The 17550-nt window shown below is 38.6% G+C and overlaps 1 protein-coding gene across 2 annotated transcripts in view; it reads left to right on the top strand.

Moving 5' to 3' along the window:
• The window catches only part of LOC106884505 (intermembrane lipid transfer protein VPS13B), a 120027-nt gene that overhangs the window by 48975 nt on the left and 53502 nt on the right, over positions 1 to 17550 (top strand). For both annotated transcript variants that reach the window (XM_014935924.2, XM_052967034.1), the window contains exons 26-33: positions 1788 to 2050; positions 2946 to 3081; positions 5395 to 5573; positions 7840 to 8048; positions 10278 to 10447; positions 13127 to 13263; positions 14993 to 15103; positions 17319 to 17426. In XM_014935924.2, coding sequence (XP_014791410.2) covers positions 1788 to 2050; positions 2946 to 3081; positions 5395 to 5573; positions 7840 to 8048; positions 10278 to 10447; positions 13127 to 13263; positions 14993 to 15103; positions 17319 to 17426 — 1313 coding nt within the window. The remainder of the gene's footprint in view (positions 1 to 1787; positions 2051 to 2945; positions 3082 to 5394; positions 5574 to 7839; positions 8049 to 10277; positions 10448 to 13126; positions 13264 to 14992; positions 15104 to 17318; positions 17427 to 17550) is intronic.

The following is a 17550-nucleotide window of genomic DNA, read 5'->3' as shown; positions in this document are numbered from 1 at the left end:
TATATATATATATATATATATTTATATACACACATACAGAGGCAGATAGAGGCTGGCATGCTTAACTTTCAGGTTAAGAAGCTTGCTCCTCAACCACATGGTTTCAAGTTCAGTCCCACTGCAGGGACTGTGAGCAAGTGTCTTTTACTATAGCCCCAGGGTGACCAGAGCCTTTGTGAGTGGATTTGGTTGATGGAAACTGAAAGAAGCCCATTGTATAATATATGTATATATACATGTCTATGTATATATGTACTTGTGAGTGTATGCTTGTCTTAACATCACATAGTAGTTGTAATAGAGTGTCACTGTCACACAAGCAATGTTATTCATTTCCAATATTCTGCTAATACATTTCTGGCCAGCATCTGTCTGGTCCATGTAAGTATGGAAAACTAGACATTAAAAGAGAGATGATGATGTTGATATATGTATATATACACTTACGGAAAACTTATCTAAAGCCATTCTATTGACATGTTTTTTATCCTTACGTCACTTTTGGTTATTTTTGCAAATTATTAGTGGTCAAAACTGTTGATAACTTTCTGCTAATAAAAATCTTTGGTCAGAATTCTGGTATTGTAGTGTGCAGCGTATTTGCACTCTGTAGAGAATTAGCAACAGTTTTACCTGAACTAAATGCAGTTTGAAGTGTGAAGTGGAATGCAAAAAAAAAGCACCCCCCCCCAACAAACAAACACAGTTTTAGAGAACAACTGGTTGTCATTGCTTAGTACTAGATGAGCATTGACCATACAGACTTGGCAATTTCATCTAAAATTCAGAAATTGTATATCTAGAAATACATTATCTAATTTACTATCTTCCTATTTAAAGGAAAGTGATTTGAGTTAGATTTGGCTGCTTTCTGGCAGAATGAGCAATCATATAGCGAATTCTCAATTGGATTGCAAGGGAACTACTCTTTTACTCTTTTACTTGTTTCAGTCATTTGACTGCAGCCATGCTGGAGCACCGCCTTTAGTTGAAGAAATCGACATCCAGGACTTATTCTTTGTAAACCTAGTACTTATTTTATCGGTCTCCTTTTGCCAAACCGCTAAGTTACAGGGACGCAAACACACCAGCATCTGTTGTCAAGCAATGTTTCTGGGACAAACACAGACACACAAACATACACACACACACATACACACACACACATACATACATACATACATATATATATATATATATATATATATATATATATATATATATATATCTACACTCTCTAAGTGGTTGGCGTTAGGAAGGGCATCCAGCTGTAAAAACTCTGCCAAATCAGATTGGAGCCTGGTGTAGCCATCTAGTTTCACCAGTCCTCAGTGAAATCGTCCAACCCATGCTAGCATGGAAAGCGGATGTTAAACGATGATGATAATGATGATGATGATATATATACGACAGGCTTTTTTCAGTTTCCGTCTACCAAATCCACTCACAAGGCTTTGGTCAGCCCGAGGCTGTAGTAGAAGATACTTACCCAAGGTGCCACGCAGTGGGACTGAACCACACAGCCACTCCGGCGCCTAAAGTTTTGCAGTGGAAAAAATTCATAATAAAATTTACAAATATGAATAGATTTGTATGCTATAGAGGAACTAAATTCTGGCTGTTGTTCAAAATGTTAGAAACTTAGTTATATTTTGTAAATATTTTCTTAGTGAAAAACCACGTGTCTTTTGTTTTTATGAAAATTCAAGTTTGCTTTTCCCTTGATTTTTCCCTAATTTTTTTGTTAAATTATTTCTCCACCTTGTCTTTCTATTCTATTTTTTCAGGGGTCGTCAATGAAATTTTGAGCAATCTCTGTTTAAAAGATGTTCAACTGAAAACCTGCTATTCAAAGCAACCACCATTACCATTCTTGGGACCAACCTCCCTCAACTTTTCTACAGCATCACAGCAATGTGTCCATAGTGGTCCTGACTATTTACCAAAAACCGTACTTACACTTGAAATGGGCCTGCTCCTTGTTCACTTTGGACAGGAGCATGTTCTTTGTCTACGGAATTTCACGGAACAGTTTTCTCAGGAATGTAAGGTATGTTGAATTAAAATCCTTATTCTTTTGCTGTGAAAAAACATACAGCCACACAACCTATGTGTATCTCTGCCAGTCTCTCTGTTCATCTGTCTATTCATTTGTTTGTCTGTCTGTCATAATTTGCAAGATGAGAGCTTATTGGAATACAAATCTCTTAGTCGTTGTAAGCAATTATTGCAAAAGAAAGAATGTAGGCTGCTCTATAACTATGAACACCAAAATGACATAAATCAGAAACAAGTAACATTCTGTAAACTGTGTTATCCCTTTGAATATGTTACCATTTCTTTGGATTTGAATGACTTTAATAATGACTCCTTAGAAATATCTTTTCCTGTGTGGGTGGTGCGTATGTGCGTTTGTGTGTTAATGAGCCCCAATAGTTCATAATTAAAAAGAAATTAATAAAAACGTAATAACATTCATATATCTCTTTTATAAAATTTAGGTTGAGTGAGAAACAAGCTGTCATATGTTGTTATTAAAGTTTACTTTACAACATATGTTGTTGACATGTTTTTTGCTATAGCCCTCTCCATTGATTTTTTTTTTTTGTTTTTAAATTTCTAAATAGCTTTGTGACATCAGTTATCTACTATACACCACAGTCATAACACCACCACCACATCATCATCATTAACATTTACCATCATTCACATTAACTCCATTGTCATGGTCATCATCATCATCATCATCATCATCATCAAATGCCATCACAGTCATTATCATAATCATCATTCTCATTAACTTTCCTCATCACTAAGCCATTACTATTTAACATAAATTTCAATACATTGGTAGGGATGCTGTTTTAATGTAAAATGACAAAGGATCAAATGGGACATTGTTCTTATTCTTTATCTCTTTCTGTTTGTCATTCATTTTTTTTTAGCCCCTCTTTACAAAGCAGTCTTCTTCCAAATCAGAATCCAAACCAACTGTTAGTTCCACTAGTCAGGATGGTTTTGTCACTATGAATACTGTAGATGACTTGCGAACTGGAAAATTTGAGTATATCATTGACCCTGGTGAGTCTGGTTTTTGTTTTTGTATTTTCTGCATTCCTAGTTAGTTTCAACATTGTCAAATGAGCTTCCTTGCTTGAATACTTAAAAAAAAAAAAAACAATTATAGTTTAGTCAGAGGTGGAAGGGTAGTGTGCATGACCTTCTTCTCAGGGCCTCCAAGCTGAGTAGGAAGGAGCAATTGGGCTCCTTCCTTAATTTGGTGACATGAGTCAAATGCTTTCAACTGAGTGAGCTCTACTGGAGGCACTCTATAGCCAGTTGGTGGTGTTAAACAGGGCAATGAATGAAGTGTACCACTCAAAATCAGGAGCAGTTCCTCCCACTACATTTTTGTGAGACTTTGGTTAGTCCAAAGCTACTGTTAAAGACATTTGCCCAAAGTATCACATAGTGGGATTGAACCTGAAACCACATTGCTGAGAATCAAAACTTTTAAACACACTTGCTCATGTCCACTATATTATATTGCTACATAATGCATTGATCTATTCAATGTAGCTCATCGAAACAAGCTTCTTACCAAAATCTAAAATGGGTACCTATCTCATGCTTTAAGTTTTTAATTTTACACTTGAAATGAGACTGCTGAGTATGTTCTTTGTTTATGGAATTTCACAGAAGTTTTCTCAGGTATGTAAGGCATGTTGAATTAAAATCTTATTCTTTTGTCATAATTTGCAAGATGAAAAGTTATTGAAACACAAATCTCTAGTCTTTGTAAGCAGTTATTACAAGAGAAAGAATAATTTAAGCATAAAGCAATGAGGGAGACTCTGTAAGACAGACTTGCCAGAAATAGCCCAATCTCCCTTAAACCACACCATACTGTCTTAGAAAAAGAAAGACGCATTGGATAAGATGTTTCTAGCTGTACTAGTAAAGAAAATTGACATACTTTAGCTAGTAACCTGCCTAGTGTTACTCAGCAACAACCTGTCTGCCAGTACAGAAACTATGTGATTGCTGAATTTCCTAGAAATCGCAGCCCAAAATCTTTCAAATATATTCTACTGTTTAAAACAGAAAGGACACATGTGATGTTGTATTCTGTGATATATACTGAACAATAGGATTGTCTTGTCTGAAACTCCTTTGAATCACAGGTCTACATAATCAGTGGTAAACTAGAAGTCAAAGACCAACCTAGTAAAACAATAAAATATCAATACATATTTCATATACCTTGATGATTAATATGATAGGTATTGTCAGTGATGTTTCAATAAAGAGTGACACTTAAGCTGTTGATAAGTAACCAGATAAACAGCTAAAAGGCTGGGAGTTCACATTTCAATGTGGTTACTGCATTATGTCTAGCGTCAAACCATTTAATTTGCAAAAATTGAGTTCACCTAATTCTAAGGTGGCATATTGATAGCTTATTGTTGTAAAAGGAGAAATATTTATCTGTTGGTGGTGAGAAGGTTGTTGTTATTGATTACCCCTGAGTTGACTTTGATCGGGCAACACTATGATGAAAGGCACTCAAGCCATGGCCATCCTGTCTAATTTTCAAGAGTATTTTACCCCTGACTATGTTAAGCAATGGAGTTTTTTAAGATGGTAGGGTGCAGTTTGAGAGAAAGATTTGGCTGTTGTTTCTAGTAGGTTATGTTATCATGTAGAGGTTCCCTCATTAATATGGGACCATTCTTTTAGAGAGGCTGAATCCCAAGGAGCAATAGATTGCCATGAAGTACCCATGACTATTGTATGTTCTTGAGGTTGGTGAAATAGATGAGATTTGATATTCAGTAGGTTAATGTTTGCTGGAAAAAATTGGGCGAGTAAAGAATTCCATTTAGTAGTTGTTCTGGGAAAGAATGTTGAGTTCAGAGTTTTGGAAGGCATGATACAACAGAGTTGATGAGAGGAAGAATGATAACTAGGAAGTAGTGAGTGTTTTGCTGAGATGTCTAAGTTGTGTCCGAATGATACCTGCATGTGGAAAGTTCAAGAAGAACGGTTTATTACTTGTATAGGAGTGTGTGATGTTAGAATTTCATGCAACTGAGACTGGTCATGTACTGATGGAAAAGTGTGGGAGACAGCACAATACATATAAAATGTCAAATTTTCAGACAGTTGTTTGATGTTCTCTTGGCAGAATCTGAGTTGTTTTTATGATTCTAAGTCTAAATCTCACTGGGATTAACTTTGCTAGTATACATCCACTGTTGATAAAATAAGTACTAGTTATATACATGGGTTGAGTCACTGCATTGTATCCTATCCTCTTAAAAAAAGTTACTATGCACTACATAAGTAGAAATATATTATGATAATTTCATCTTTCTCTCTTCACATGTTTAGTGATAACAGATGGGCATCCAGGCCCACACCAGATATTATTCTGCAATTGTGATAATAACGGTAACAGTTCAATGACATGGTGCTATGATCAGAGTCGTGTACTGTCTCATGTCACCATTTCACCTGTACCATTCAGTCTTGTGGATGAGTCCAGTATTTTAGACCAACAACCATCTCAAGTAAGTATTGTTGATGCTCACTTCATTACTGCTTCCTAATTTTCATTGTAATGCTACACAATAATGGTGGTGAATTGACCGAACTGTAGTATTTCTTCCAGCTCTTTACGTTTTGAGTTCAAATTGTCATGGTCAACTTTACGTTCCATCTTTCTGGAGGTCTATAAAATAAAGAACCAGTTAGCTCTCATGATTCAGTATTTATTTGACAAGGAATTAGCCAAACAAATAATGATGATATTATGTTTGATCCATTTTATTACAGCTATATATTTTACATCAAATTGCTGGACCAGGGGATGAAAGTCACAGAAAAGGTCATAGCTCAATTATTTAGGGAGAGAGTTAGTCTAGATGTGATGCAGTTTTGATTTGCGCTAGGCAGGAACATGACTAATGTTATATTCCTGGTTAGACAAGTGCAGGAGAAATATCTAGCTAAAAATAAACCCCTGTACCTGTACCTTTCATTGACTTGGAGAAAGCTTTGACAGAGTCCCCCACTCCTTATCTGGTGGTCAGTGCGGAAGCTAGGGACAGATGAGTGGTTGGTGAGAGCTGTACAAGCCATTTACTGGTATGCTGTCAGTAAGGTGAAGGTTGGCCACAAGCATAGCAATGAATTCAGGGTACAAGTAGGGGTTCACCAAGGATCAGTCCTCAGCACCCCTTTTGATCATAATAGTCCTCCAGGCAATAACAGATGAATTTAAGATGGGTTGCCCTTGGGAGCTCCTCTATGCTGATGACCTTGCTCTTATAGCGGAATCACTACCAGAACTAGAGGAGAAATTTCAGGCATGGAAGCAAAGTCTAGAGTGAAAGGGCCTTAGAGTTAATCTAGCGCAGACTAAAGTCTTAGTGAATAGGAGAGCAGACAAATCACAAATCCCTTCAGGCAGATGGCCTTGCTTGATTGGTAAGAAAAACATTGTTAGAAACTCCATAAGATGTACCCAATGCAAGCCATGGATACATAAGAGATGCTGCAATATCAAAGGAAGGTTAATTGGGAAAATAGATTTTGTGTGCGGAAAGTGCACAGCTACAATAAACACTAAAAATGCACAGAAAATAGACTCCATCAACTGCCAGTGGGGTAAGCTAGAGGTAGTAGATAGCTTCCGTTATCTGGGTGACCAAGTCAGTAGTAGAGGTGGATATTCCGAGAGAGTGGCTGCGAGAATAAGAATAGACTGGGAAAGTTTAGAAAGCTCCTACTTCTGTTGGTAAGAAATGGCCTCTCCCTCAGAATGAACGGCAGACTGTATGATGCCTGTGTGCGAACAGCTACGCTACATGGCAGTGAAACAGGGGTTGTGATCACTGAGTACATGTGTAGGCTTGAAAGAAATGAAGCTAGCATGCGTTGCTTGATGAGCTATGTCAATGTGCTTGTATGACAGAATGTTAATATCTTGAGAGAAAAGTTGGGCATAAGAGGCATCAGATGTGGTGCACAAAAGAGACAACTGCATTGGTATGGTCACGAGATGCATATGGCCAAGGACAGCTGTGTAAAGAAGTGCTGACCTCTAACTGTGGAGGGAACCTGTGGTAGAGGCAAACCCAGGAAAACATGGCATGAGGTGGTGAAGCATGATTTTTAAACATTGGGCCTCACAGAGGCAATGACTAGTAGCCAAAACGTTTGGCAAAGCCGCACCAACCCAAGTGAAATCGTAGTTGTGGCCGATGCTGGTGCCATGTAACTAGCACCTATGCTAGTGGCACATAAAAAGCACCTTTTGAGCATTAAGCTTCACGGAAACAATGACAAATGACTGAGACCTTTGGCAATATGCCATGCTTGAGAAGAAGACCCATCAATCCAAGTGAAATCTTAGTTATGGTAGATACTGGTGTCATGCAACTGGCACCTGTGCTGGTGGCATGTTAAGGCATTCATTACACTCTTGAAGTGGTTAGCATCCAGCCATAGAAACCATGTCAAATCAGACTGGCACCTTGGTGCAGCCCCTCAGCTTACCAGCCCTGGTCAAACCATCCAATCCATGGACAACGGACGTTAAATGATGATGATGATGATGATGACTGCTATATATTTGACATCTCCTGGGCTAATATTTAAAGCTACCCTGAGTTTTGATAAGATTTGAATTCAGAACTGCACCTTTTGAATTTACTTTTCACTTGTATTGTTTTAATCCTTCAATTATTGCTGGTCTACTTACAGTACTGTCATAACATTCACTGTTTACTGTCAATTTTTGCTCAAATTTGTCTATTTTTTTTAACCTTCTAGATCCCGTGCACTCTGCAATACTGGGACTCGTTGGTCAACCAGTTCTTTGCCTATCAGAATTTCACACTGTCTGAAAATGAAAGCAGTACTTTGCCTCTACCTGAAGTAAGGGCTGTCAATGGTCCTGAATTGATGGCTGCACAAATGTGGCGTGTTGTAATCCATCAGAAATATACAGCCTGCCATTCACACTCCTCCACATCATCAGGGTAAGTTTCTTATTAAAATTTCTGTTATGAACAACACTTGTACAGCTTTAAGTCTGCATTTCTCTGGATCTATGTGCCTTGTGTGTTATTATTACTTCACTCCAGATCATCCCTGGTCAAGCAGACTTGTAATCAAAGGTGCGGCAATATCAAAGGAACGCTAACTGGGAAGATAGATTTTGTATGTGGCAAATGCTCAGGTGCAGTAAACACTGAAAATGTGCAGAGAACAACTTCTGCCACATCCCAGGGAGAAAAACTACTAGTAGTTGATGGCTTCCGTTACCTAGGGGACCAATTCAGTAGCAGGGGTGGATGCTCTGAAAGTGTAGCTGCTAGAATAAGAATAGCCTGGGCAAAGTTTAGAGAGCTTCTACCTCTGCTGGTGACAAAGGGCCTCTCGCTCAGAGTAAAAGGTAGACTGTATGATGCATGTGTATGAACAGCCATGCTACATGGGCCGTGACTGCTGAGGATGTGCGTAAGCTTGCAAGGAATGAAGCCAGTATGCTCCGATGGATGTGTTATGTCAGTGTGCATACATGACAGAGTATAAGCACCTGAGAGAAAAGTTGGACATAAGAAGCATCAGACGTGGTGTGCAAGAGAGACGACTGCACTGGTATGGTCATGTGTTGCGAATGAATGAGGACAGCTGTGTGAAAAAGTGTCACACCCTAGCAGTTGAGGGAACCTGTGGAAGAGGTAGACCCAGGAAGACCTGGGATGAGGTGGTGAAGCACAACCTTCGAACATTGGGCCTTACCAAGACAATGGCAAGTGACCGAGACCTTTGGAGATATGCTGTGCTTGCGAAGACCTGAGAAGCCAAGTGAGACCATAGCCCATGGCCTATACCAGTGGGTGTAACCAGCCCACTTATGAGTACCCATCATTCATTGGACAATGAACTTTGCTTGTGAAGACCTATTGAGGCAAGTGAAATCAAATCAAAATCGCTGACATGGCTGATGACCATACCGCCTGATTGGCACTCGTGCCAGTGGAACGTTAAAAGCACATCCGAACGTGATCGTTGCCAGGGCCACGAATTGGCTCCTGTGCCCGTGGCACATAAAAAACACCGTTCAAGCGTGATCGTTGCCAACGTTGCCTTACTAGCACATGTGCTGGTGGCATATAAAAAACAACATTCGAGCGTCGTCGTTGTCAGTGCTGCTGGACTCGCTCCTGTGCAGGTTGGGTTGCACGTAAAAAACACCTTTTGAGCATGGTCATTGCCAGAACCGCCTTACTGGCCCTCGTGCCGGTGGCATGTAAAAGCACCCACTACACTCTTGGAGTGGTTGGCATTAGGAAGGGCATCCAGCAGTAGAAACTTTGCCAGATCAGATTAAGCCTGGTGCAGCCTTCTGGCTCACCAGTCCTCAATCAAGCCGTCCAACCCATGCCAGCATGGAAAGCAGACGTTAACCGATGATGATGATGATGATTTCAACTATAATCATCCATTTAATATATATGATTACATTATCATTATCTAATGTGTCTACTATTATTTAAGACAGGTGGGTGTAATTTGATGGAGATTTGGGGCTATTTCTTGTTGACCCATCAGCTATGATGAAACTTCTCCATATATATGTATACATATACATTCATGTATGAGAAAATTTTTAATTTCTCATTTTAACTCTTTAGCATTCAGGTTACTCTGTCAAATGTAACGCTTATTTATCCACATTGTTTTAAATTAATCATATATTATCTTGTAGCTTTGAGATTTTGATAATGCGATTGTTTATTTTTAGAATGACATTTGGGGTAGGTGTAAGATGCCAGATTTGGCCAGTTTGAACATAAAACAGGTAGAATATTTGGGTTGGATATGGCTTGGATGATTTTCATCTGCTCACCCCATCCAAATATATATGACATTTTTAAACATAGCACTCTCATAAATAATAATATCTCAAAGCCAATACTCTGTAAATTTGCCTGTCACACTGCTTTAACACAGTACACAAGTGACTATTTTATATCTAATACAGTTTCTGCTGCATGTAATGAATACACACACATACGCACAAACGCACAGACACACTTTATTATTAAGCTAGTTGGTATATTTATGCTGTGTGAAGTTTTTCATGACTGAAGTATTTCCTGACTGAGAAGGGTAAATGTTGTTGGTACCCTGATAGCCTAGTGATTTAGTATTTATTTTGCTAACTGTTCATACTATTTTAAGAAATGTTTATACTTCAGGGTTGATGATTTTGATGGAAGCTATCCGTGTGTGTTGCCAGCTTCCCTTGCAGCCTGCATGCGTGTAGATTCATGCTTCATCCCCAGTCTTGTTCCAGTTGTCCAAGTGCTTGTTACCATGCCAACACTCCTTTTGAAGTTCAGCAACCATTTTAATGTTTTAGGTCAAGGTAAGTTGATTTGTAAAAGTACTTTCTACATTCTCAAATAATCTTCAACTTTATCAAGTTTGTATATCACTGCTGGGGGTGGAGACGCAATGGCCCAGTGGTTAGGGCAGCGGACTCGCGGTCATAGGATCGCGGTTTCGATTCCCAGACCGGGCGTTGTGAATGTTTATTGAGCAAAAACACCTATAGCTCCACGAGGCTCCGGCAGGGGATGGTGGCGTACCCTGCTGTACTCTTTCATGACAACTTTCTCTCACTCTTACTTCCTGTTTCTGTTGTGCCTGTAATTCAAAGGGTCAGCCTTGTCACACTGTGTCACGCTGAATATCCCCGAGAACTACGTTAAGGGTACACGTGCCTGTGGAGTGCTCAGCCACTTGCACGTTAATTTCACGAGCAGGCTGTTCCGTTGATTGGATCAACTGGAACCCTTGACGTCGTAAGCGACGGAGTGCCAACAACATATCACTACTGATATCTAATATTATCAGTGTATTGTTGTTGTTATTTAGCTTCAGGTCAATCATGTTTCAGCAGATTTATGATGGCCAGAATCACTGGTCATCATCAAACTTTCATTCTTTCAGATATAGTGTATCAAAGACTACGTTACCTAATCCATCCTTCCTGCTTTTTAACACAGTGGAGTGTGATTTGACAGAGATTTAACTGTTATTTCATTGAATTGACTTTCTTATTAGCTCATCATTCTATGTGCTGATAGCAAAGTAGCCTGGAAAGTCCTATCTCTGTAAGATATTGAGCTCAAACTTGAGATCACTGGTAAGAAGAATGAGTCAAGTAGAATTGCTCCACCAATATCACACTATTATTACAAAATTGACTGGCTCACTCCTTACCACCATTTCACAGTGCTCACATGGATTAGCAAATATTTCATTATAAAATTAGTTTTAGTCAAATTTTAAATAAAATTGAGGTGAATAATATTTCCTATTGAGGAACAAGATTAGCAATCTTGAGGTGAGGGGTTGGTGGATTAGTTATTACTCTTTTACTTGTTTCAGTCATTTGACTGTGGCCATGCTGGAGCACCACCTTTAGTCAAGCAAATCGACCCCGGGACTTATTCTTTGTAAGCCTAGTACTTATTCTAGCGGTCTCTTTTGCTGAACCGCTAAGTGATGGGGACATAAACACACCAGCATTGGTTGTCAAGCAATGCTAGGGGGACAAACACACACACACACACACACACACACACACACACACACACACACACACACACACACACATTTATACATATATACGACGGGCTTCTTTCGGTTTCCGTCAACCAGATCCACTCACAAGGCTTTGGTCGGCCCGAGGCTATAGTAGAAGTCACTTGTCCAAGATGCCATGCAGTGGGACTGAACCTGGAACCATGTGGTTGGTAAGCAAGCTACTTACCACACAGCCTGACCTTAGTAAGAAATATTGGCTGGTGCTTTATTTTTAACCACCTCAAAAAGATCAAAGTCAAAGTTAACTTTGGTAGAGTTTATCATTCTTTATTGAAATAAATATCATCAGGCATTGAGATAAACTGCAGAGCATAAAAGGTGGTTATGACTTGAAATTTCATAGCTTCATCTTTATAACTTAATGACTGATAATTAACCATGCAGTTAGGAAGCAAACTTCTTGACCACACAGTCACACCTGCACCAAACATACTATGTGCCTAAATTGTTGATAGTAAAAATGTATTCGAATGATTAACTTAATTTATTCACATTTGCTTTTTGTAAAGTAATATTTTGAATTATAAATTAACAGCTAAATTTTTACTGTAGAAAAAGCCTATTCTGCTAGCTGTAGTAGCTGATGGGTTGTCGTCGTCATCATCACCGTCATCATCATCATCATCATTTAATATGCGTTGTCCATGCTGGCGTGGGTTGGATGGGTCTTGCTGAGATAAAATAATACAGTTAAAATAGCAGAAAATCTCATTTATTGTGCCTAATTTGAGTAGAGACATTAAGAGATGCTCTGTAGTGTAATCAATAATGCAAGAATAGTTACATGCTTTCTTTTTAGATTTATTTATTTCTTGTAACATATATTGTTATTTGTTATATTATTGTTTGTTATAAACCTGTTAAAATATAGAATTTTATAAATATAACATATTTAATGTAGTTGAAAAGCCAGGGGCTGTGGTTTTTGTTTAGGAAAAATCCCTTTAAAGATGTATTGTGTTTAAAAAAAAAAAAGGACACAGCATACATCAGAGCTAGGTGGGAAAAAATATCACCATAGAAGTGATTGCAAGAGCAACAAATACATATTTTGGTTCTTAGTGTCACTTCGAAAACAAAATTGAATCAGCTAGTCTGATTATATATAAAGATAATGAATAAACTGTGCACTGGTTCGCAAAAGTACTGCATTCGAAGAATATAATTCAAATTGTGCAATAGAAGCAGATATGTAGTAATATATATATATATATATATATATATATATAATTGTAATCATTTTATAATTATCTTATTTGCTGAACTTGATTGTTCATCATAATCATTCACCATATCATTAAATGTTTTGGTATGTCATTGTGATGTGTGTAGATTATGAAAGTTAATTCAGGTTTAAGCTGGGTTATTTATAATATTTTTTATTATTTCAGATATGTTTTGACCTGTTGATCTTTGTTTTCTTTTCATATAGATGTACCAGAGAAACTTAAGCCATTTACCTTCCAAGATAATGACCCATCAGACCAAGAATGGGGTGTGCTAATATTGGAATCGCCAGCTGTTATGGGATCCTACTCTGGTGGACATACTACAAAAACATCATTGCAGGTAAGGTCATCCAAAAATGCACACCTTAGAATGAATTAAACAGAACTTTTATATTCTTACATTTTAGAGAAGTTTTTATAGTTTGAAGTTTATATTTATTCTAACAGAAGTAGAAAGAGACGCATTTTGGAAGAGAACACAGTTGAAAGCATCAGACCCCTAGTACTCAACTGGTATTCATTTTAGCCACCATGAAAAGTAGTTCACTTTTGAACAACATGGCAGCAATCCTGCTCTGTGGTACCTTGGGCAGATATCTTCTACTTGAGCCCCAGGGCTAAAGTCAGTGGATTTGGTGGACAGAAACTTTAAAAAGTACAGTGTATATAAGTCCTTCTGTGTGTGTGAGTGTGTGTGTGTGTGTGTGTGTGCATGTGTGTTTCTTTGTGCCTCCTTGTGACATATGATAGTTGTACATGAAAAGTAGACTATGATGCATGTGTGCGAACTGCCATGCTACATGGCAGTGAAACATGGGCCATGACTGCTGAGAACATGTGTAAGCTTGAAAGAAACGAAGCTAGTATGATCTGCTGGAGGTGTAACGTCAATGTGCACACACGACAGTGTGAGCACCCTGAGAGAAAAGTTGGACATAAGAAGCATCAAATATGGTGTGCAAGAGAGACGACTGCACTGGTGTGGCCATGTGTTATGTATGGATGTGGACAGCTGTGTGAGGAAGTGTCACATCCTAACTGTGGAAGGAACCTGTGGAAGAGGTAGACCCAGGAAGACATATGAGGGTCTTTGTATTTAAGAGCAACTATGCATCCTGCTGTCTGGTGAGAATGAAATCAATCTGGCCTGCAGAGTCACCTGATTGATAGGTTATCAGGTGGCTGGCTTTCTAAAGTTGGTGTTGCAGATCAATAGGTTGACTTTTGAATGTTGAGCCTCACTGAGGCAGTGACAGGAGACCGAGACCACTAGAGATATGTTGTGATTGAGAAACCTGGTAAGTAAAGTGAGATCAAAGCCATGGCCAATGCAGGTGTTACATGTCTGGCCTGTTTAAAAGTATGCTTGATGTGTCAGGCGATATGATATGCTTGAGAAGACCTGTTCAGTCAAGTAAAACCAATATTGTAGCTGTGGCCAGTGCCGCCTGGCTGGCTTCCATGCCAGTAGCACATAAAATGCACCATCTGAACGTGTTCGATGCCAGTGCCCACCTGATTGGCTCCTCTGCTGGTGGCATGTAAAATGCACCATCCAAATATAGTCAATACCAGTGCCCCCTGACTAGCTTCCTTGCCGGTGGCACATAAAAAGCACCATCCGAACATGGGTGATGCCAGGTCTGCCTGACTGGCTCCCATGCCGGTGACACATAAAAGGCACTATCCAAATGTGATCGATGCCAGGGCCACCTGACTAGCTCTCGTGCCAGTGGCACACAAAAAAAGCACCCACTATACTCTCGGAGTGGTTGGCATTAGGAAGGGCATCCAGCTGTAGAAACATTGCCTGATCAGCTTGGAGCCTGGTGCAACCTCTGGCTTTCCAGACCTCAGTCAAACCGTCCAACCCATGCTGGCATGGAAAGCAGACGTTAAACGACGATGATGATGTTGATAATAGGAAACTCATCTGTTACCCAAACCTTCCTCAGTTAAGGCATTTTAAAATATATGCACTCACTCGTGTGCACGCACACACACACGCACACACACACCTTGTGTATTACTGTGAATTTATGTAATCATGTAATTGACTATTGTTTCAGTTCTCTTGTGCCTGCCAGCTGGATATTGTAGAATTCCGCTACCTCACTCAGCAGACTGTGGTGAAACCGTTCAGCTTACAAGGGGAAGTAACTATAATACCTGATGGTGAGGTAAGTCTTTAATATATCTATGATGGATTTACAATGTACTGTTGAATGAGTAACTTAGCAATTGTGGTGTTATGGTGTAGTATCTTAGTGACAATGCTGATACAAATGGCTTGATCAAAGCATGATATTGGTGATCATCCCATCTACTTTGGGCTCTCTCTGACTGCAGTATCCTATATATCTTTTCCTTATTTAAGGTAGTAGGGGTGTAATTTGAAGGTGATTTGGATCTTAGTTGTAGCAGGGTGAATGACTAGGTAGAAACACCTTCTTTGTCTTGCAGTACTGTCATATTACATATTGTAACTAAGTAATAATATTGTCATCTTATAGTATAATATTGTCCTTGTAATAGTATAGTTATACTATGATATAATATCTCTGAAACAGTATGGCTGTAGTATGATATTAGGATATTATAGTACTGCCATAATATGGCATAGTGTTTTAGTTATAATATTACCGTGTTATGATATAGTGTCTTAGAGTATTACTATAGTGTCTTATAGTAAGAGTGTCTTAGTAAGAATATGGACATCAAAAGTACGGTATTATATTTTAGTCACAATACTAGCAGAGCATGGTGCTGGTGCCACTTATAAAGCAGCTGTACTAGTACTGCATTAAAACACCTGGCATACTCTCTTAAGTGGTTGGCATTAGGAAGGGCATCCAGCTGTGGAAACCAAGCCTCAACAGACAGCTGGAGCCTGGACAGCACCTTGCTAGCCAGCTCCATGTCAAACCATCCAACTCATGCCAGCATGGAAAGTGAATGTTAAATGCTGATGATGATATGGTGTCTTAGTATCAGTAGTGCAGTTATATAGCATAACATCTTAGTAAACTACTTGCTATCACATGCAACTATGCTCACTCCTATATAGATATCACCTTTCACTCTTCTGTAATCTTCTGCATCCGTGCATCTTTCATATGCAACCAAGAGACTTTGCATTGACTTCAAAAACATCCTCTGATAGGGTCATTGCAATTATGCCTCCTTTAACAGCCCAGTGACATCAAACATTCTCATCTCAAGGAAACACTATTAGAGCTCACCTTGTCCTGTGTATGGATGTTGAGTAACTAGGATTCTCATAATCACTTCAAATGCTAGGTCTCACCATCACTGAAGATCTCTCTTAGTGGATGCACAGCCTTAACAGCAGTAACTGTGCAACAAAGAAAAGCCTTCCTTTTTGAAGCCAGAAATATACTACATCCATTCCAACAACAAAGCTCTCAGGAGACCTACAAAATAGTACACTCACATCTGGGATATTGTTATTGTTATACTCTCCCCCCCTCTCTCTCACACACACATTTTATACTGCATCCAGTGAAAAGTTTCTTGACTAATTAGATGTAGTGTCTCTGCTCTCTTTCCTTTTGTATCACTACTATTATGACGTCTGCTCCTTGAAACTGAGTGGACCTATACCAACTCCATGCAGACACTTTTGTCTCATCTCATCATCCATATTATCCTCCTTTCCCAAATTTTGCACTAGTTCATTACACTTAGTCTTTGCTTCTCCAAATGTCAGCCTCTTGGAATGCCTCCTCTATCCTCTGCATGTTTTTCCTGCTGCCATCAGCTTGCAACTGTTGGACAAAAATGTTAAAGTATCGATCTCAGTAAAGAATCTGTTAGAGCCTTGGGCATAGCACCTTGTTCCAGATTCCAGATGAAGCAAAAAAAAAAAGAAAAATACAACCATGCCATTGTATATCACAGTAACTTATTAACGGTTATGTCATAGTATCATAGAGTGAATTAGTATGAATACTACCTTGTTATAGGAGTTTGATTTGGGATCAGTATTGCCATGATATATCACAGTATAGAACTATCAAAATGACACTGACAATCAGTGATTATTTCACAACCATTATCATATTTTATTATATATAAAAATTTAAACAATTTTCAATTAATTCCCTTTTCCGTTGCACTTCTCTCTTATATAAATAATAAAGTAAATTGAACCTTTGTTTCTGTCTACTTCCTCTTTTATTTCTATCTTTGTTCCATTTCTTAATCTATTCTTTGATGCTTTGTTTTTGGTTTTATCATAATTTTCAACATTTTTTTCATCATTGTAAATATTTAGGTTTATAAAATAAAATTCTTCCTCTTCCCCTGCATCTCTTCTGTTCTAGTAACGTTTCTAAACTTTACCTATTTCTTATGGAATTTCTTCTTTCACAGTGTCAGCTCATCAGTGTTGACTGTAGTGTTGATAACTTGATGGTTCGTGTTGGAAAAGGGGCTGTACACACTCTACATTGTACCACAGAAGTCTGGAAACAGTTCATAGTATGTACCTGCTATCTATCACTGATATTACTTCAATTTTTTCAATTTTGCTATATGATTATGTATGTTTCTCTCTCTCTCTCTCTCTCTCTCTCTCTCTCTCTCTCTCTCTCTCTCTCTCTCT

Source organism: Octopus bimaculoides, chromosome 4 (assembly GCF_001194135.2).
Source record: "Octopus bimaculoides isolate UCB-OBI-ISO-001 chromosome 4, ASM119413v2, whole genome shotgun sequence".
In the NCBI taxonomy this organism is placed as follows: Eukaryota; Metazoa; Mollusca; class Cephalopoda; order Octopoda; family Octopodidae; genus Octopus; species Octopus bimaculoides.
The sequence above is the reverse complement of the archived record's forward strand: the minus strand, read 5'-3'. Positions and strand labels throughout refer to the sequence as shown.